This window comes from Dermacentor variabilis, chromosome 3, assembly GCF_050947875.1.
Source record: "Dermacentor variabilis isolate Ectoservices chromosome 3, ASM5094787v1, whole genome shotgun sequence".
Taxonomy (NCBI): Eukaryota; Metazoa; Arthropoda; class Arachnida; order Ixodida; family Ixodidae; genus Dermacentor; species Dermacentor variabilis.
Genome location: NC_134570.1, coordinates 60814999 through 60836284, shown reverse-complemented (window position 1 = coordinate 60836284; position 21286 = coordinate 60814999). Strand labels below are relative to the sequence as shown.

Sequence of the window (21286 nt, the reverse complement as noted above, 5' to 3'; positions counted from 1 at the left end):
TTGTGGTCGTTCGTTCATCTTTATTCAACTCGGCCATACGTTCCTCTGCATAACAAGAAAGTTGCCAGCGCCGTAGCGCTTATGGCAACAAGTAGCTTTAGATTTTCGGGAAAGCCATTGGTTCCCCATTGCTGCAGCATCGATACGACGCCGCGCAGCTCGCTTTTTCGTGCTCGACGCTGTAGCCATGCAGCAAAACTGCCTGGTCTTATGCCGGTGGACTCGAAGCCGGCTTGAGCCATTACCCCGGCCCAGACAAGGACTGAGATCGCCCCTAGAGCTGCAGATAATGAGAGAAAAGGCACGGCGTCAATCAGGCCAGCTTTTTCAAATTGAGGCTGTATGAATGTAGCAATTAGGAGGGCCACTCATATTCACTCAATCTCAAGTGCTAGATGACCCTTCTAGAAACATCGAAGTGTATACGTTTCACCCAAATAGACGGTTTAACAGAAGACAAAAACAGGGAATACAAGGCGCCTACAATATTTTCTCCAATTCGGGTCAGTCGCACATGGCTCGATTGAAAAAAATAGGCTGCACCGGTGATCTCCACGCTCGAGATTTGCATGTCGGTATCGCGCGTTTAAGTCAGAGGGCGACTTTGGGAAAGCCTGATGGTTCTGCAAATAATAAGGTACCTTCCGCCTTCATAAAAGCGTATAGGATTAGAAGGACTTCTACTGATAGCGTCGACAAAGTTTTACGAATAAAGGTGGCTTTTTCTTCCTATATTTATTCACAAACTACAACGCACTTGATTAACCATTCATAAACAGTTTCGAAACGTTATTTTCTGGTTGCCTATCTATCTATCTATCTATCTATCTATCTATCTATCTATCTATCTATCTATCTATCTATCTATCTATCTATCTATCTATCTATCTATCTATCTATCTATCTATCTATCTATCTATCTATCTATCTATCTATCTATCTATCTATCTATCTATCTATCTATCTATCTATCTATCTATCTATCTATCTATCTATCTATCTATCTATCTATCTATCTATCTATCTATCTATCTATCTATACGCATAAATAAAAGGCTTTTTGACACCAGATGTCTACAACAAAAACAAAAATTACATAACATAACATGCGATAACATGCTACATAACATGCGAAAGGGTGCTGAGTGTGCAATGAAATAGCCAGACCTTCCTGTTCTATTTATTGTATTTCTGCAATGTTCATAACATTTGGAATAAAAGTTACGCAGAAATAATCGATTATTTCTTACTAATTCGACAATTACTTCCGTGGGGCAGTAAGGGTGCACTATTGCATGTAGTAAACTCTAATGGGAAACTGTTGCATTCAATGTAATTCGCTACACATATCAGTGACCCCCACTCGCTTTTGGTGTCACTGGGGTGCAATTAACGAAATATAGGAGGCCATGTTTGAACATACCCCAGGATCCCATATATCTGGTCACAAAACACGATTCTATTGTGCGTTTACGAGTGCGGAACCAACGCCACGATTTTTATTTTTACTGTGTACTGTAGTTAGGAACCACTCCATTTTTTCCGGATCATTGAAATTTGAGACTGAAAGAGCTTATTGTACAAATTTTGAAAGAAATTACCGCTTTTACGTCCCTTAAGAAGGACATCTGCTTAGTGCAGGACGTTTGTCGAAAAAGTGATAGCTCCACGTTAGGTGTGATGAAATATGCTGCTGGGACAGTGTTCCGATGCATCAATTGCTGAATTTAACCACGTGGGTGTTGTCACCTATGAACATGCTAAGTGGACTTGGCAGTTAGCCTTCACCGTCACCATCCGACGAGGTCGTAGATATGCTGACGTATTTCTTTTCCTGTTTGCGAAACGTTGCCCCTACTGCAATTTTGTGCTGATGTAGTGACAGCGGTTATACTGATGTTGAATTGACGTTATGAGCTGCCGCCACCAATTATGGATAATTTTCGTGCGCTTTTCTTTGTTTCTCTGCCTCGAAGTATTTTACCCGCTTGTTCGAATTCTATGTACCAGAAGAACGTCTCTACATTGACTTTGTAGACAGAAACGCTTATAAAAGTACAAATTGTTACTTTTTCGCTGTCTGGATGTACACATTGTTACCGTGAAGTGAAGGAAGAAGTTGAATTGGACAAGAGGAAGACGAAGTCTGGCAGTTGCCTGAACGCCATATACACCCGATGTAAATATAACATTATTTTACACTCGTGCGCCTGCTTTCTTCCTGCAACATCTTGGTGGAAGGTGCGGGGTCCAATCACGGAACTTCGTAGCGGACGTCATCTACATACCGCGACAATGGCAAATCAACCGACACACGCGACAACGCCTCGGCAGCCCGTGCCAACGGTCATCCTCACTCATCCGCGGGACGCGGGGACATTATGTGGCACGGGCAACGCCGACGTCGAGGACTGGCTTACGATGTACGAGCGAGTGTGCGACAACAACCGGTGGGATCCAACAATGATGCTAGCAAACGTGATATTTTATCTGAGAGGAACTGCGAAGTAATGGTACGACACACATGAAGCTGAGTTCTGCGAAGCCCGTCTCACCTCGGTGGGGCAGTGAAATCAGTGCGTACGTGTGTGTAAGCCCTCCCGCTCAAAGGCGGCTCGGCTACAATGACTGGTCGAAAGTTTCCCTCACCTAGAGATCTAGGGAGCACGGAGTGTTTATAAGCAGCTGTTTGTCGGCTGCTAGGGTGTGCTCGTCATTGTGCTCGTCATCGTGCTCGTGAGCTGTGGGCTGTAGGAGTCGTCGGACGATCTCGCCGCTGCCACCAGGTGAAGGGGTTGTAGGTCGTAGGGAGGAACATGGGAGGACAGGTCTAGGCGTACAGGGTTTATTTACAGTATTTACATTTTAAACAACAGACATTCGACAGTCTAGCGTGGCTCCCAAATGGAGCACGCAAAACGAGCATACAACACACAGCTTACAAGCACGCTGACGAGCACACCTAGCAGCCGACAAACTGCTGCTTATAAACACTCCGTGTTCCCTAGATCTCTAGGTGAGGGAAAAACGGCACTTGACCGCCGATTCGCAGTGTCCAAAGTCAACGCAGTCGACCCGTCAGTTCTCCATTATCTTGAGTCTTGAAAGGCGCATGGGGAGGTTCCGCCAATTACCTCCCCTCAAGAACTCCCCCGCTCACGGCAGACCAGGTTGGCGGTGGCGTGTTCCGTAACAATAGTTCGTCCGCCGATCACGCTTAGTCACAACGGCGCCGAGGGGGTGTTGAAGTGGCACCTCCTCGAGGTCTCTACGAAATGAGACACCGCAGCAATTGTGATAAGCTTCCATGGTTCTCTTCGGGAAAGCTCACAACGCTCGCAGCTGCAGATGGCTGAGAAAACTTGCAGGCCCGCATCTCGGCAGGCCATTCCCAACAGTGCTCGTATGCTGTATGCTTCGTCTTGCGTGCTCCATTTGGGAATCACGCTACTGTCGAATGTATCTCTTGTTCTAATGTAAATACCTGTAAATAAGTCCTGCTCGTCTAGTCCTGTCCCCCGAAGTTCCTCCCTACGAGCTACAAACCTTATGACTGGTGGCAGCGGCGAGATCGTCCGACAACTCCTACAACTGTATGCCAGCGGTGGGATCGTCCTCCAAAATTGGACAGCCTGTGACCTCTCTGGGTCCCACGTGTTACAAGAAAATAGTTCAAGGGCGCGTTACAGGTTCCCGAGCCCACAGGGGTGTGTGCCATTGAGCTTGGACCCTTTCTGCAATATCACCAGGACCGGCCCACATTTTTGTTGCCGGACGCGGCATAACTAAGGAAGGTTAGTCATGTACAGTTTTCGCTGTAATATATCTTACCCATGCCGAGGACTATAGTCCATGATGTCGGCATACAGATACTGAAAAAAACAGAGAAAAGCTTTTGTCATGACAGAAAAAGAAGAGAATTTCCTCCTTTTCAAGGTCTTGTCGATTGCATGCCCACTCGCCCACAAAATTTTACGGGGAGCGCGAGCTCGTGACGAAACGGCCCTCCTCCCCTTCTAGCAGCGCACCCCCGTTGTCGAGATCGGTCGACGCCTGCGCGCATGCGCGTCCCTCCAAGATTGCAGGCGCGTATGTTTCCGCGCTTCCTCCTTGCGCGCCGGCGATATGCGAATGTAGCCGCGAGCTGCCCCTCTTGCGATTGGCGCTGTGGCGGCTTCGGCGGGCAAAGCTTGGTTTATACAACGGTAATCGAGAGGTCAATTCCGTCTTGCCTGTCTCCTTGTATGGAGCGTGTTTTCTGCCACGCTCTTCTGCGGGAGAAGATCCCGTTCGTAAAAAGAAAGCAACAAGAAAGATTGGCAACGACAAGGTCAGAAAAAAAAGATGACTTGTTGCGTCGCCGCTATAAGGGGAGGAGGGCCGTTTCGCCACAAGCTCGCACGCCCCATAATATCTTGTGGGCGACTGTACTTGTTGGGTGACACTAAAGTACCTACCGTCTTCATTAAGTCTGGACTGCAAAGGTACGTCCTCACTTGCGGAAGTAAGCGCGCGCAAAGCGGCGCGCTCATTTAGGCAGCGTTTGTGGTGTCGTCTTCTCGTTTCCTGTCTACGTTTTGCGCTGTCAAGCAGGATGGAAAACCAACAAGCCCAAGCTGTTATTCTAGAGAATTTTTTAAGCGCGTGGCTTCGCGCGCGCTTATTTCCTCACATGAGGCCGTACGTTAATTCATTGTTGTCGGTTCGTGCAAGCGCGCTACTGCGGCCGGGAAGTCCAGTCTTAGTTTAGGTTAGGATAAGACGAGATTCCGATTTAAGTCTAAGACTTAGAGGCTCGCGTTTGTGCAATCGGCCCCTGCTGTCGACTCTCACTCCGCCAAGGTAACAGGCTGCGCATTTCCAATTGCTAGTAGGTACAGCGGGGCGTGGCACTTGCGCAGACGACGGACGCTTGCGCGCATGCGCGAGTAAGAGCAGGTGCGAGAGAGGAAATGTGAGCACTTTTGCTCCTTGAATATATGCCTCTGCCTAGGCACTACGGAGGAGTTTCTTGGCGCGCGTTATATGTTCTTGCCCAATACGCGTGCCGGCAGAAGTCGCGGGTCGCGGTAGTGCTGAACTTAGCATCGCAAGTTGGCGGCTCGACGCAATTATATTTAATCAATCGTGTTTTTGACTAATTTAAACAACGTGTGATTATTTCGCATTATTGGCGGCGCTTCCACGACACCAAAGCGGCATCGGGCACATCAAAGCTAGAACCCGGACTGGTCCATGGGTTGGGGCTCGCAGAGGCCTGTGCGTACCAGGAGAATATAAGATCGGCTGTCCGCTAATTTTTTATGCGAACACCCCCTTGAGCGCTTCGGCCTCCGCGGCCTCAACACACTCCCCGCCCTGCTTCCAGCTTTTATCCCACGCTACCGCTTGTGTGTCCCGGAGATTTTGCGCCGCCTGCTTTAATATAACCTCAGGTGCTCTCCAATGCCTCCGTTTGCCAGTTACATGTGCCCTCCTGGAGCATCGCTTGTAAAAAATTCAATCTATCCTCGCGACGAAAGACGTGACCCGCGACATATACAACACCATTCAGAACCTTGCCCCTTCAGACACAGCGATCAGCAAATAGGGCGTCTGTGGCCACTGCCTCACCGCGCGGGCAGCCAGCGGCGGAGCGTAAACAAATTGGACCGCACTCCGCAATGCCGGCATGCCTAGGGGACAAACGCAAACAACACGCGTTAAGAAACCTCCTCCGTTGTGCAGGCAGACTCACATAAGGCGCAATGGCCCCCAGATATTCTCTTTCGAACCCGCTCTTACTCGCGCATGCGCAGAAATGTCGAACGGCGTGAAAAGCGCCCCGCCCCGCTGTACCTACTAGCAATTGTAAAACGCTGCCCGGCTCTGCCTCGACCTAACGAAAATTTAGATTTCCTAAGTTTGATACAGCCGGTAATATTGCTATGGACCAGCCCCATTGATGAGAAAGAGGCCAATCGGTTGTACGATTGACGGGGACAATTCTTGAGCTGACGCGAGCTGTCACTTTTATGTCAGTTATTGGTATTCGTTTGTCTACCGTATTTTTGCGCGTATAACCCGCCACCGCGTATTAACCGCACCCCGTATCACAACAGCCTTGAAAGAATAAAAAATATATCCCCGCGTATAATAGGCAGAAATCTCAGCAGACTACACTGCTGAAATTTTTGCAAAAGCAGTCTCCATTCGCAGATGCGCGACCCATCTACGTCATCATCATCAGAGTCAGCGCAGCTAAATACATTGTGGCTCTAGATCTCGTGCGGGGATACTGCCAAGTTCCCCTATCAGAAATTGCCAGGCGCTATGGCGCATTTATGTCACCTGTAGGCACTTTTCGCCCACTCGTTCTCAGCTTCGGGATGAAGAACGCGTCGTTTAGTTTCTCTAATTCGACGGATATTGCCGCAGTTAAGGGAAGCGGCTTAACGATGAAAGCGGAAAAATGTACGTTGTCTGGCTGCTCGCAGGTTACTTATCCGGGCCATGTTGTCGGCCAGAGCACGAGACGGCCGGCCTAGCTGAAAACAGGTACGATTGGAGATTTTTCACAACCGTGCACGAAAATAGACATTCGTTCATTTTTGGGACTCGTTGGGTACTATGAATGGTACACATTCCGAATTACTCGCAAATGGCAAGTCCTTTCACGGACGCTCTCCTAAAGGGAGCACCAAGTAGCGTGCACTGGGATAAGATCAAAGAGAACGCTCTCCAAGGTTTGAAAACGCTTTTATATTTTCTCGTCCTAGGCTTCGCGCGCCAGGCTATACAACGGAATTCATAGTTCAGTGCGACGCAGGCGACACGGGAATGGGCGTGGTACTGTCAGGTCGGCGATGATAATGAGAAACATCGTATTCTCTATGCCAGCCGTAAGGTAACTAAGAGAGGAAGCCTATATAGCTCTTCAGGGAAGGAATGTGCCTGTTTAGTTTGGCAGTCCACAAGTTGTCGTGTTACTTGTACGGACCGAGATTCTTCCTCGATTTATCACCACTGCCTTCTGACACGGCTCAATCGAATGTCACAGAAAATGGCCGCTTGCTCCGATCGAGCCGCACCCTCCAGCAGCACAACTTCTCCGTTTTAGTTATAAGAAGAGGAAGTTGCGCAGCAATGCGGAATTTAGCAGGCTGATCTGAAACTCATTCTGCGTTTAGGCATCCCGACTAACATTTGTTGTTATTGTTTTTTTGTTATTTTAAGCGAGAATGATGGCCTCTCATTTAGCAGGACTCCATTCACGATTGCTAACTTAGTCGGCACGAAATTTCTTCAAAATTTGCATAGCGAAATGCAGTATTTGTTGTTTTTGCACTCATGTTTTCCTTGAAACCTGGCGGGTCTAAAGCGAGATCCGGGATACTTCATCTAAGCTCAGAGCCGTGTTGTGGGGTTCCATCTGCTGTTGCTTCTCATTGTGAGATGTCTTGGGGTGTACGTCAGCATTTCGCAGCTGGTTGCTGCAAGCGACGTCATTGCCCTTGCCACCAGCCATTCTCTTCCTGCCCAGTCGAGATTTTCCGAGCAGGAGCTGTTACGATCTGCCAGCAGGGGTGATGGCCTCTCCGGCCCTACTGCGCCGAATCGTTTCGTAAAGCTCACAATTCGTAACCCCCCCCCCCCCCCCCCCAGGAGGCCTTACGGTGCCAGTAAGTCTAGAAACGTTGGGCGCACCGAGTATTGTGAGCTGCGTCGCTGTCCCCTTCACGGACCAATTGGGGCAACAAAACTAAACGGGCGCTCTATGGCGTTCGACCACGGACTGCGGTATCGCCACGGCCTTTTGACAGACGCGGCAGCTAACCAAGCCGGCTTAAGTCAAGCGTTACAAGCCCTGTCTACGAGGCGCCCCTCCTTTCGGTGCGTTCAGTGAAATAAAAGTGCGTGAGCGAGTGTGTGAACCCACGCCCTCAAAGGCGGGTACTTGGAAGACTTTTGACGCTTCGACTGGACGAAGGTTGGACAACAGTTCTCCCTCGCCTGGGGATCTAGGGAGACAGAGGGTGTTTAAGCAGCCGTTCTCGGTTTGTGTGTTTGCTTCGTTTTGAGTCATGCTAGAATGACGAAATGTGGCGTCCTCCAACCTTCATGTAGATATTGTACATAAATCCCGCCTGCAACGTTCTCGATGAGAACAAGTTTCTCCCTTCAACAACGTCCTGTCGGACGTTGTTGAGTCGGACGGCGGCATGGGTCAGCTACCCCTTTCGACATCGCATATCCCAACTCTTACACTTGCCAAGAATAGATTTCCAGTGCTGAAGGAAAAGCGCCTCTAGCAGTTTCCTAAGTTTTCAGGGTTGTAGACGCTGCTATATCATCTGGCCGATTATTCCATAACGCAATGGCGCGTGGCAACGCAGATACGTTAACATAATCCGCAGCCAAACTTTACTGTTAAACGTTTTGAAATATCGGTGCCGGTCATACGTGCGAAAACGCGGTAATTTACTTATACTGTCTTTCCTCTGCATTTTTCCACTCGTCCGCGTCATTTCACGTTACGTACTGGTGGAAGTAGCGTTCATTACGCTCGTCACGGAGCTATTCAGCAGGACCTACCATTTCTCCTCCTCCTTGTCAGCAGAGAACAGGAATCTCAGATTCCAGTCCATGATCGGAATGTCCTGCACGAACACATCAACAACAGGCGGATCTTATTATGTATGAAAATTTAATATTTAAACTTAACATCCTACATCTCAAGTCTACTTCAAAACATACCAAGATGGATTCATGAGTTCGGAAACTAAATCAAAAGCTTAATAAATTACTCTGCAGTGACCGTAACGGGCACCGGCAGGCTGCCTATAATTGCTTTATGCAGCCGCGTGCGGTTGCAAATTGAGCCTTACGCCACACATAAATAAGCCGGCTTGCATGACGCGCACATCACTGAGACAATGTTGCCAATATGCTGAATGGTATTGCTAGTGATGTATTCAACCTACTTGTCCAACTTGTATCGGCAGTTACCGCAGCTGTCGAAGAATGATACCGCTTGGTACTGGCGTATAGTTCAACAGTGTGCCTATCTATTTAGTAAACATGGACATCCTTTAAAACGCAGCTGTCACACACCCTGTAAACGAGGCGCCAGCGCCGGACCAAATTCCAAAGCCGACTTATCAGCTTCCGAAAATAACCTCACGAAAGCACGGACAATTAATAAGGGGCCCTCTGGTGCGCAAGCGAACGCCGGTTGTGCACCAAAGACCGCCCAGAGTTGTCGAAATTCTCAAGTAAGCCGGTTACATACACACATGCGCACTTCGGCTAGACACAGCGCAATGCAATTCAGATGGGTACTAATAAAATTCTGGAAAATCGTTAACGACACACCCTAACAGTTCGACACGTGCAGTAGAGAATGAATAGGGATACCAGGTGTACACTCGTATTCACCCGTGAGGGTATTGAGCCAGACGTCCTCGACTTCATAGAAGGGACTTCTGGAAATGCAGACGCCAGAGGAACTCGTCCGCTAGCTTGTCAGGGAATCCTCTTCGGCCGACGGCCGGCATACGCGTCACTGTGGCGGGGTCCGATTCTGCCCGATTCCAGCACGGCGCTTTTATTGTCTTCGCCGGCATTTCTCGAACTCTCTGACGGAGTTGTGCTCCCATAGCATGAACAAAGCCTGCAAATCATCCAGACATTTCACGCGTTTTCGGCCGTGGCCACAGAAGCGTCTTCAACGAGGGTGGCGACTCATCCGTCGTCGCACGCTGGGGCTGTGCCAGTCCTTTGTGCCATCTCACGCCGTAAACAGACCAGTGGCCGTGTGACCAGCCGCTACCCTCGGCGCAGTTCCGACAGGAAGGCGCGGCCTCGACTGGGACGACCACGACTGGGACGACGTGGATGCCCGATGTTCCTAGTCGCTAAAGCAGGTCACGTCAGACGGTGCCGGACGATGCAGTTGCGCTTTCCCGTCTCGTATTAATAGCGGACGCGCAGAACAAAGTGTGTAGTTTCTGTATGTATATGGTGTACATGGTTGTCTTGAGTAGTCGGGGCGCATAACCACAGGGGGGCAAATCGGTCATCAACCAAGTGGCTAAATAAAGCGGATAAGGACAAAGGAAATCAACAATTTGGAATTTGAATCTTATAAATGAAAAATATAGCCCCTGATTAGGCAGTGTTGACGGTAAGCAGAGCGATGTCTCTCTTTACGTGTTGCGAAGCATTCCATTGCCTTAAACTTGCCGTGATCGCAAGATGAATGGAAGATCTGTCAGCAGCAGTTGCGAAAGTTGTAACAGCCATGCAAAGCGACACGACCACTAAGTGGAAGAATTCTTTTCGCATCAGGAACCATGGAGCGGAATCGTTTCCTCCTCGTTCTCATTTGTTTTCCCCTGTTTGATATCAAATTTCGCGCTGCTGTAGGATCGAGTGCACATGCAAGCAATACCTTATGGATGAAAGTGAATCTCCAGAACTCTAATTTGGAAAACGTCTTCATTTCTCAGCTTCTAGGAAACTACTTCTACAGGATCCCCTTCAGAAGTTTAGCTTAAACTTGGCATTTACGAGAATCGTTTCTTTTGGAGCTACTGTTCCCTTTTTCAACTAAAGTATTATTTGGGGAAAAATTTTTGTTGACGAAGACAAGGATCGTATGCTAAACTGGCGTACTTTAAAATTTTTCTCTAATATTGACCTATTACTATTCACTACGTGCTTATATTGTCTAATGTCTCTTTTCTATATTCAGTAAGAGCTTCATTTCAATTTATATTTTTCAATATTAACTTTATATTTGTGACCCTTCACACCTCTCAACAGGTTCGTTAATCTGCCAGAGTGCGCTTCGACAATACCCGAAGAATACACAGCCCACAAACCACTGGAACCATTTTTAAGGCTGTTTAGGCACATTGACAAATAGCAAGGAAAGTTGACACACACGCCTCCGTGTAGTTGTCCTCGTTATCAATGGGCCTTAGCAATCTTAAGTGTGTCTTACCAGCCAGGCCGAGTTTCAACGATTGCTAGTCTAACCACTACTGCGTTCTCACACTGCAAGGCTGAGTCACCATGAGCGTAGGTGGCTCCACACAGGCAGAATGAACAAACATATTACACGACTCAATCGGAGGATATAGGATAGAACATGATGATGGCGATTACGTAACAATTTCCCAAAGCCACTGGGCGCTATAGGCCACGAACTTGGCGATACCATAACACAAAAAATATGCAAAAGAAAATATGAAAATAAGGCTGATCATCAATAAACAAACTGTACGCAAGTCTTTCATTTTAAAATTTCGGAGGGACTTTAGCGCTGCACATTGTGTCATCATTTGTAAACAGGAGATTGTGACCTACTCTGTCAAATGCCTTTTCTAGATCAATTTGTAACATAGCGACTTTCCTAAAGTCTGCATCACAAGTTTCAAGGATGCTGCGAGCCACATGGATATTAGTAAATATAGACCTCCATCTTATCCCGCAAGTCTGATGCGGTCCTACTAAAGCCCCAATACCCCTTGTAGTCTCCGCGCAAATATCTTCATTAAAACTTTATAATCTACGTTTGTCAGCGTAATTGGCCTGTAGCCTGTTACTTTGTTGAGTTTATTCGCGTCATCGCTTTTAGGTATCAAGACTGCAGTGTATACGCCCTTCTAAAGGACGGTGGACGCCTCCATAAAAACACGTTCTAATACGATGGCTATCTTCGAGCAAAAGGCTTTGTAAAAAACTGCTGTTAAGCCATCAGGTCCTGGCGATTTTCCAGGGTTAAGGTCTTCAATGGCCATTTCGATCTCCTTTGCTGTGATATCTTCTGATAATCTCTCTGTTTCTATGGTGTCTAACCTAGGTAGAGTGGTCATACCACCTTTGCCATTTCCATATAATTCATTTCGTCCCATTTCATCCTATTAAGGCTATCATTCAACAGCGATTACGCTACTGCTGTCACACCATCGCCGTTGTCACGTTGTAGTCATACCCACCTCTATTCATTCGTTGTCATACCGTCATGGTGATGCCGCTGTTGGTCGTTCCGTCATCGTCAAAACCAGCTTCGTCGTCCGATCCTCCTCATACCGTCATTGCGTCGCACAGTCGCTTGTCGTCACGCCATGCCATATCGTCATACCATAGGCATACCAGCGTCGTCACACCGTCACACCGCCGGTATCGCTGCGTCGCTGTCATACAGCAATCATCGTGCCGTCATGGCGGACCCTGACGCGCGAATGTCAAAGTCGGTCTGAGTCAGTGCATGCCGCATATAGCCGAAGCAATGAAAATCTTATATGACTACAAATGAAAAAAAAAAAACTTTATCAAGCGCTATGGTGTGTCGCTATACTGCTCCAATGCTAATCGCATCAACGTCGACAAACATCGTGAGTTGGGTTCTGTTGGAATTTTCATTGTTTCCTCATTTATACAAGAATTTTATGGTGAAGTTTATTCTCTCTCCGTCTACAAATGGTGTCTGCACTAAGTAATATTCAATTTTTATTCGCTACATATTTGCGTTGGCTAAGGCCCATACATACGTGTTTCTTAGTTTTAAGTTGCACTTCCCCGAACGTAACGATTCTTTGCCTCTTGCAACACCCAGTTTCTTAAACAAATACCACGGTGTGTGTTGCGCAGCTGCACTGAAGGATAACCAACAAACCAACTTTGAATCAACAATACCGTCTCTTTCCGGAGAATCGGGGTGGCTTTTACATTTTTCGCAACCTGGGTCAGGATGTAGCCTCTGAATATTGTTGCGTTTCGCCTGCGACACGTGGTTTTGCCGGCGCGACTGCGGCGGGGCGGCAGACATTTTGGCCCGATCGTCGTCGCCGCAACGCTCATCGGCAGGTGTTTCCAGGCGCGACTGCGGCGATGCGACCGCAAAGGATCACCCTCGCATTCCAGTCATTGTGCCAGAACCAGGCGATGCGAAAGCAGGGATCATCCTCTCATTACAGTCATTGTGCCCGACCGGCAGCGCTACAACAGGGTGCTACGAGATCGTGCTCGACATGGTGCTACGGCAGCGCTACAACAGGGTGCTACGAGATCGTGCTCGACATGGTGCTACGGCAGCGCTACGACAGTGTGCGTCACCATTAGCCCATTGTACATTCACGTGCTCGTCTTTGAGGGGTTCCTTCTTGCCCTCAACTGCGAGAGTATAAAAACAGCTGCCCCCGGACGCCAAAAAGGAGGGCTCCGATTTCTTCTGTTGAGTAAAGTGCTCTCCCGTCTCTCTACTTCGGTCAACCTGACCGCCAACTCTTTGCAATGTTAAAATAAACAAGTTGTTTTGTTGTTACCAGTCGACTCATGCTTTGCCGGGACCTTCGGATGCTGCCAGTTGTACCCCAGGCCGCCAGGCCAACGCTACCCTTGGGGCTTGCGACCCAGGTACAACCACGGGCGTCAGCGCCGAGTTCCCATCCGATCGTACCAGCGGTCCGACTTCAAACATCTGGTTGGCAGCGGTGAGATCGCCTCCGACTTCAAACAACTGTCTGCCAGCGGTGAGATCGCGACAACGGAGGCCAGCAGCGAAGAGATGCAGTTGACTGTATGCTGAGCAGCTCATCGACGATCCGGGAGCAGTGCAACGAGCCCTGTGTGATGACTGGTTGCCTGCAGCGGAACGACTGCGCTGGACTCTTGGCTGCGAGGTTTGGTGAGTGCGGGACTTTCTTCTTCTGAGCTTTGCCAGGCTTTTGTTAGTGTCAGAAACAGAGCTGGTAATTGTGGTTGCCGTTGCTGCCGGGTTAGTTTGCGGCAAGACAATAGTAAGCAGTAGAGAAAGCAGCATTCAGAGCAGCCATGGATTTGAAGTCGTTGCGCAAACCGAAATTGTTGGAGCTTGCAAGAGAGTTGGGTCTGGATGTCTCGGACAAACTCAGAAAACCAGAACTGATAAAGGCTATTCTTGAGTTAGAGGCTGAGGATGACGAGCTGTCGGAATGCCTTGAGACCATTGAAGAGAGGGAGACTGCAAAAAGACAGGAGCGCGAACTTAAAGAGCAAAAAGAAAAAGAAGAGCGCGAACTTAAAGAACAGAAAGAAAAAGAAGAGCGTGAACGTAAAGAACAGAAAGAGCGAGAGCAACAAGAGCGTGACCGTCAACACGCTTTGGAAATGAAGCGTCTCGAGGTAGAGATGGAACGCGCTCGTAATGGAAGTCAGGCACACGGTGCAGGAGAACGAGTATTGCTCAAAATGACTGACCTGATGCGGCCGTTTAAGCTTGGAGAGGACATTGGTTTGTTCCTGGTTAACTTTGAGCGAACGTGCGAGAAGCAGGGGTTCTCTCGGGAAACGTGGCCACAGCGCTTGCTCACTTTGTTACCCGGCGAGGCGGCCGACGTAGTCGCTCGCTTGGATAGAGAGGAGGCAGAGGATTTCGACACAGTGAAATCGAGTCTTCTAAAAAAGTACCGGCTGTCTGCGGAGGCGTTCCGTCGGAAGTTTCGGGAAAATGAGAAAGGCAAATGTGAGTCATATACAGAGTTTGCGTATAGGCTTATGTCGAACATGCAGGAGTGGCTCAAAGAAGAGAAAGCGTTTGGTGACCACGATAAAGTTCTGCAGTGTTTCGGGCTAGAACAGTTTTATAGTCGGTTACCGGAGAACGTGCGATACTGGGTCTTGGATAGGCCAGACGTTTGTACGGTGGCTAAAGCCGCTGAGCTAGCCGAGGAGTTTGTGACGCGTCGGGCTCGCGGAGCTAAGGACGGTCAAAAGGGTGAATTTGGCTCGAAGTTTGAGAGGCCGAAGTTCACACCCATGAGAGCAAAGGGGAACACGCGTAGTGCGGATGCGAGTGGAAGCAGTGCGACCGAACCTAAGGAGACGGCGGCAGCCGAAGCCGAACGCAGAAAGCGGTTCGAGATGAGGCAAGCGCGCGTTTGTTATACGTGCCAGAAGCCGGGTCACTTTTCGGCGCAGTGTCCGGAAACAACACCAAAAGTTGTGTTTTTTTCAATAGGCAGCACTGACGAGAACATGAAGCTTCTCGAGCCTTACATGCGAGACCTCCTCGTGAACGGGAAAGAGTGCCGAGTGCTTCGCGATTCCGCAGCTACGATGGATGTAGTTCACCCGTCTTACGTAGAACCCCATATGTTCACCGGCGAGTGCGCATGGATCAAGCAAGCCGTGGAAGCTCATAGCGTGTGTCTGCCGGTAGCAAAGGTGCTTATTGAAGGACCTTTCGGAGCGCTTGAGACGGAGGCGGCAGTGTCATCTATGCTGCCACCCCAGTACCCGTACCTATTTTCAAACAGGTCCGATCACCTCCTGCGCGAGAAGGGGCTTTTGTTTGGTGAAGCTAGTGTTCAGGCCTTAACCAGATCGAAGGTTCGGGAGCTCGCTGCAAAGGCGGTAGTTGCGGGGCCGACGTTATCAAACAACGAAAAAGGGTCAGAGGCGCAGCAAGCTGATATTCCGAGCACGCCCGAACTGAATAAACTTGAGTCTGTAACGTTAAAGGCGCCGGATACTGGAGAGGAAACGCCCGACGCGGGAAAGTTAGAAGAGCTATCTACTGATTTGCTCATCGCGCCTACGTCAGACGGACTTGATAGGTTGCTAAAAGTCAGCCGGTCGGCTTTGATAGCCGAGCAAAAAAAGGATGGCAGCCTGGAAAACGTGCGCTGCAATGTCAAAGAAGGTATCGCCAGGAAAACTGCGCGTTTTGTGGAAAGAGGTGGAGTCCTGTACCGGAAGTATCTAGACCGCAGGGGAGTGGAGTTCGATCAGCTGGTCGTGCCTCAATGCTATCGTCAGGATCTGTTGCGCTTGTCACACGGGGGTTCGTGGTCCGGACACCTAGGAGTTAAGAAAACTAAGGACCGTCTCTTGCAAGAGTACTATTGGCCAGGGTGTTTTCGGGACGCAGACCATTTCGTGAGGACATGTGACACTTGTCAGCGGGTGGGCAAACCAGGGGACAAATCGAGGGCGCCGTTGAAATTGGTACCTATCATTACGGAGCCTTTTAGACGGCTCGTTATTGATACTGTGGGACCTCTGCCGGTAACAGCCACGGGGTACAGACACATTTTGACTGTGATCTGCCCAGCGACAAAGTTCCCTGAAGCAGTGCCGCTTAAAGAACTCAGCTCAGTTGAGATAGTTAATGCACTACTGTCCATATTTGCGCGAGTTGGTTTTCCTGCAGAAATTCAATCAGATCAGGGCACAGTGTTTACTAGCGCTTTGACGACAACTTTTCTCGAAAGGTGTGGGGTAAAGCTGCTACACAGCTCAGTGTACCACCCACAGTCGAATTCCGTTGAGAAGCTCCACTCCGTCATGAAGCGCGTGTTGAGAGCCTTGTGTTTTGAACATCAAACTGACTGGGAGCTGTGTCTGCCTGGGGTGATGTTTGCTTTAAGGACCGCGCCGCATGCGGCTACGGGGTTTTCGCCAGCTGAACTGGTGTACGGTCGCTCGCTTCGATCTCCGCTTCGCATGCTTCGAGAATCATGGGAAGGTAGGGGCGACGACCCAGTCGTGGTGGAGTACGTGCTTAAGCTCCTCGAACGCTTAAGAAGGGCACAGGAGTTGTCAGGTGAAGCAATGACAAAGGCCCAGCAGAGGGCCAAGGTTTATTATGATCGGACAGCCAGGGCCCGTCGTTTTGAGGTGGGCGATGAGGTCATGATATTGCGCACATCGCTAAACAACAAACTAGACGTGCAGTGGGAGGGCCCAGCACGAATTGTTCAGAAACTGTCGGACGTTAACTACGTGGTAAGTCTGCCAGGAAAGCGGAAAGCACAGCAAGTTTACCACTGTAATCTGCTCAAACCTTATAGACAAAGGGAAGCAGTGGTGTGCATGATGGTAAACGTTCCTGAAGAGCTTCCGGTCGAGCTTCCGGGACTAGGCTCAGTGACGAACAGGGAAGACACCGGTCAAGTCATTAGTGACCTTATCAGTAAAGCACCGCTGTCGCCTGAGCAGAAAACCGAACTACACCAGCTATTACAAGAGTTTCAAGGTCTGTTCTCTGAGAGGCCTGGTAGGACTTCTGTACTTACTCATGATATAGAACTTACCTCCCCAGAGCCAGTACGATCCAAGGCGTATCGGGTGTCACCCCGCCAGAGCGATATTATGGAGGCTGAGGTAAAGAAAATGTTACAGCTCGGTGTTATTGAGGCAGGTGAGAGTGATTATACCTCCCCTTTGATTTTAGTTGAGGTACCGGGCAAGGAACCTCGTCCTTGCGTCGACTACCGCAGGCTTAATTCCATCACTAAGGATCAAATTTATCCGATCCCTAACATCGAGGAGCGCCTTGAGAAAGTTAGTAGCGCTCAGTTTATTTCCACCCTAGATCTTGTCAGGGGTTATTGGCAGGTTCCACTTACAGAAGAGGCTAGTAGGTATGCGGCGTTCATTTCACCAATGGGAACATTCCGTCCTAAAGTGTTGAGTTTTGGTTTGAAGAACGCGCCATACTGTTTTTCAAGTCTCATGGATAAAGTGTTGCGGGGACAGCAAGAATTCGCTTTACCGTATCTAGACGACGTAGCGATATTCTCCGCATCCTGGTCTGAGCATATGGCACATTTGCGGGCAGTGCTAACCCGCCTGCGCGAAGGGGGCTTGACAGTCAAGGCTCCTAAGTGCCAGTTAGCACAGGCCGAGGTTGTCTACCTCGGTCACGTGATTGGTCAGGGTCGTCGCCGCCCCTCTGAAATAAAAGTGGCCGCTGTGCGAGACTTTCCGCAACCGCGCACAAAGACCCATATTCGGTCGTTCTTGGGTGTCGCCGGCTACTATCAGAGGTACATCCCTAGGTACTCTGATATCGCGGCTCCCCTGACGGATGCTCTAAGAAAGACAGAGCCTCAAACAGTCGTCTGGGACGAGACAAAGGAAAGAGCTTTTAGCGCCCTAAAGAGTGCCCTAACAAGCCAGCCTGTGCTACGATCGCCAGACTATACAAAAGGGTTCATTGTTCAGTGCGATGCTAGTGAGCGAGGCATGGGCGTTGTACTGTGCCAACGGGAAAATGGAGAAGTAGAACACCCCGTCCTGTATGCTAGTCGTAAGCTGACCAGTCGTGAGCAGGCGTATAGCGCCACCGAGAAAGAGTGTGCGTGTCTCGTGTGGGCCGTTCAGAAATTGTCATGCTATCTAGCCGGCTCGAGGTTTATCATTGAGACGGATCACTGCCCTCTCCAATGGCTGCAGACCATCTCTCCCAAAAATGGCCGCCTCCTGCGCTGGAGCCTCGCTTTACAACAATATTCCTTTGAGGTGCGTTACAAAAAGGGGAGTCTCAACGGTAACGCCGATGGCTTAAGTCGAAGCCCCTAACGTAGGAATCAGCCTCAAAATTGTTGGTTACTGATGTTTTTCTTCCTGAGGCAGGATTTTTTTTAACATATTGCTTTTGTTTAGTGTTTCAAAGTGATGATATGCTTTCTAGTGCAATTTTCCAATTTGTGGACGCGTTCTGAGTGATGCTAGACTACTGTAAGGAACTAGGCAGTGGTATAAAAAGGGGAAAGAGCCTGGCAGGGCTTAGTGAGGGTTGTGCCGTGCTTGCTGACTGAGCGGTTGAGTTTCAGCGTAGTTCTAACGCTTGCCGGGAACGAGAACAAAAATGTGAACTCTCCCGAAGTCACTTTGCAGTGTCCCGTGCGAACCTGAACGAGAGAACGAGGCCTTCTCTGTGCGCTGCGCTCAAGAAACGTCGAGGGACGCCCGACTTCGGTTATGAGCATCATCGAGCGACATCCCTCCGGACAGCGGATGCAGTCCCCTGTCCATCGGGATCTCCTTCCCCCGGCGGGGCGGTCTGTTGCGTTTCGCCTGCGACACGTGGTTTTGCCGGCGCGACTGCGGCGGGGCGGCAGACATTTTGGCCCGATCGTCGTCGCCGCAACGCTCATCGGCAGGTGTTTCCAGGCGCGACTGCGGCGATGCGACCACAAAGGATCACCCTCGCATTCCAGTCATTGTGCCAGAACCAGGCGATGCGAAAGCAGGGATCATCCTCTCATTACAGTCATTGTGCCCGACCGGCAGCGCTACAACAGGGTGCTACGAGATCGTGCTCGACATGGTGCTACGGCAGCGCTACAACAGGGTGCTACGAGATCGTGCTCGACATGGTGCTACGGCAGCGCTACGACAGTGTGCGTCACCATTAGCCCATTGTACATTCACGTGCTCGTCTTTGAGGGGTTCCTTCTTGCCCTCAACTGCGAGAGTATAAAAACAGCTGCCCCCGGACGCCAAAAAGGAGGGCTCCGATTTCTTCTGTTGAGTAAAGTGCTCTCCCGTCTCTCTACTTCGGTCAACCTGACCGCCAACTCTTTGCAATGTTAAAATAAACAAGTTGTTTTGTTGTTACCAGTCGACTCATGCTTTGCCGGGACCTTCGGATGCTGCCAGTTGTACCCCAGGCCGCCAGGCCAACGCTACCCTTGGGGCTTGCGACCCAGGTACAACCACGGGCGTCAGCGCCGAGTTCCCATCCGATCGTACCAGCGGTGCGATCCAAACAATATCCTGGGTACTGATCGTAATGCTCTGCCCCAGCATTTGAACCGTATGTAGGCCATCTTGTGCGGCTGATGTCCTTGGAGAAAGGCCATTCTAGAGAAAGTGCTTAGAAGTGTTTAGGTACGACACGGTCATCACGTGGTGCGTCGTCTCGCCCAGCACTTTTCGTTGCTGGATACATATCGGCTTTTGCATGGATCTTCGTTTGTATAGACTTGGCGACGCGGCGTGTCGTCAAGTATACGTTGGACCGTGCCTAGGTGCCGAGCAATTTAGGTAAGTATGCATCCCACAATCTGATGTGGTAACTTTGCGTTCATCTCCAGTTTATATTTCCGATCACAGACCAATTATGCTTGAAGTTTGCTTCCCTCGTTCCTCATCAGTGATGCCTTGGCGCCTCGAACATCCGCGTTCTACATGACGCGCGCTCGCGCTCTTTTTCGTCAAGGGTCTTGGGCGCCCCTCTGTCTGTACCTGACCCAGAGTCACGGTCGGGACGCGCTCAACATGCAGTGGCGTCTGCATTGCTCAGTTGAAGGACGTGCACTCAGACGACGTATTCCAGAAGAACTGGCGGATACTGCCACGAAGCTCCGTATTGCCCTTCGGGCCATTCAAATGACTCCGCCGATGAGGTCATGGCAGCGTGAGCTACGGAGGCGTTTCCAATGCCTCATCCCAGCGTCGTCTTTGTCAGCTGCAGCTTGGCGATGCAAACGCTGTCCTTGAGCACAACGTGAAAGTTCCACGCTTTGCAAGAGACTCGCTTTTAAGATATCGAATGCATTCGGTTCCGCGGTCCCAAAAGCACTTCCGGTTATGTCGCCTATCGCGCGTGATTGTTCGCTCTCTGCATCGCATTCTAATAACATGGCGTGTGCGACTATGCAAATGGATCAGGTACTCAAGGAGTTGGCTGCCTTAGGTGTCACCTGAGGGCGCTGACCTTCTTCGTGCACAACCATCGGCTGATGAGGTGAAGGCGGGATTGTCCACGAGTGCACATGAGTGCATAAAGTGAGTGCATAAAATTAAAGAAATTGGAGGACACTTAAGCTTCGCCTTCAAGAGTGGAACGCGATAGCGACATCGCACCCCGTTCGCACAGCGCACTAATTCGCTCGGCATGCTCTTGAGTCACACAGATACATAGTTTTCAGATACACCACTTCTAAGTCCACAGCACAACCTTTTTCTAATTATTTGTTCCAGGAGCACCACGCAGACGCATGACTCCTCGCCAGCAGCACGGCACACATCGCAGGGGACGCTGTCCCACCAGACGCGATACGGCGCAGCGATCACATCAGAGCCGTCCCACATCGGACGCTGCACCTAGGAATCGCGCTGTGAGCGGAAAGAGGAGCCGCGTCGCCTATAGACGAGGGTTCGAGTGACGCACGCTGGAAGTTGGAAGGGGAGACAGCAAGAAAACTTAGTAAACGCAAGGTTATTGGGGCATCCTCGCACCGGTCCCCGTGCGCGTCTCCAATGCGCTCAAACGACACGAAGGGGAGAAGCGGGCAAATGGCGTGCCACCTGTCGGGGCAGCACCGTACATTGCGAGGAGGGAGTCTTCTGTGTTTGCCGCAAGATGGCTCTGCGTGTGCGCCAAGTACAGAAGAAATGTAGCGGAAACGTACATCGCTACTCGTTTAACTGCGACTTCTGTTATTTACATGCTCACAATTACCGATATAGACCGCAGTATAACTTTATACGGCACGTTTCTAAGGCAACAGCGCATTCACTAAGG

The 21286-nt window shown here is 49.8% G+C and overlaps 1 protein-coding gene across 4 annotated transcripts in view; it reads right to left on the bottom strand.

Moving 5' to 3' along the window:
* LOC142575731 (uncharacterized) overlaps positions 1-21286 on the bottom strand; it is a 34276-nt gene continuing 12990 nt past the window's right edge. The window contains exons 3-5 of one of the 4 annotated variants that reach the window (XM_075685325.1): positions 8575-8639; positions 3832-3872; positions 1-274 (exon numbers count right to left, since the gene is read on the bottom strand). In XM_075685325.1, coding sequence (XP_075541440.1) covers positions 21-274; positions 3832-3872; positions 8575-8639 — 360 coding nt within the window. In that variant the 3' untranslated portion in view covers positions 1-20. Of the gene's footprint in view, positions 281-3831; positions 3873-8574; positions 8640-21286 lie in introns of all 4 variants that reach the window. The other 3 variants (XM_075685324.1, XR_012826707.1, XM_075685326.1) reach the window with 3 other exon arrangements.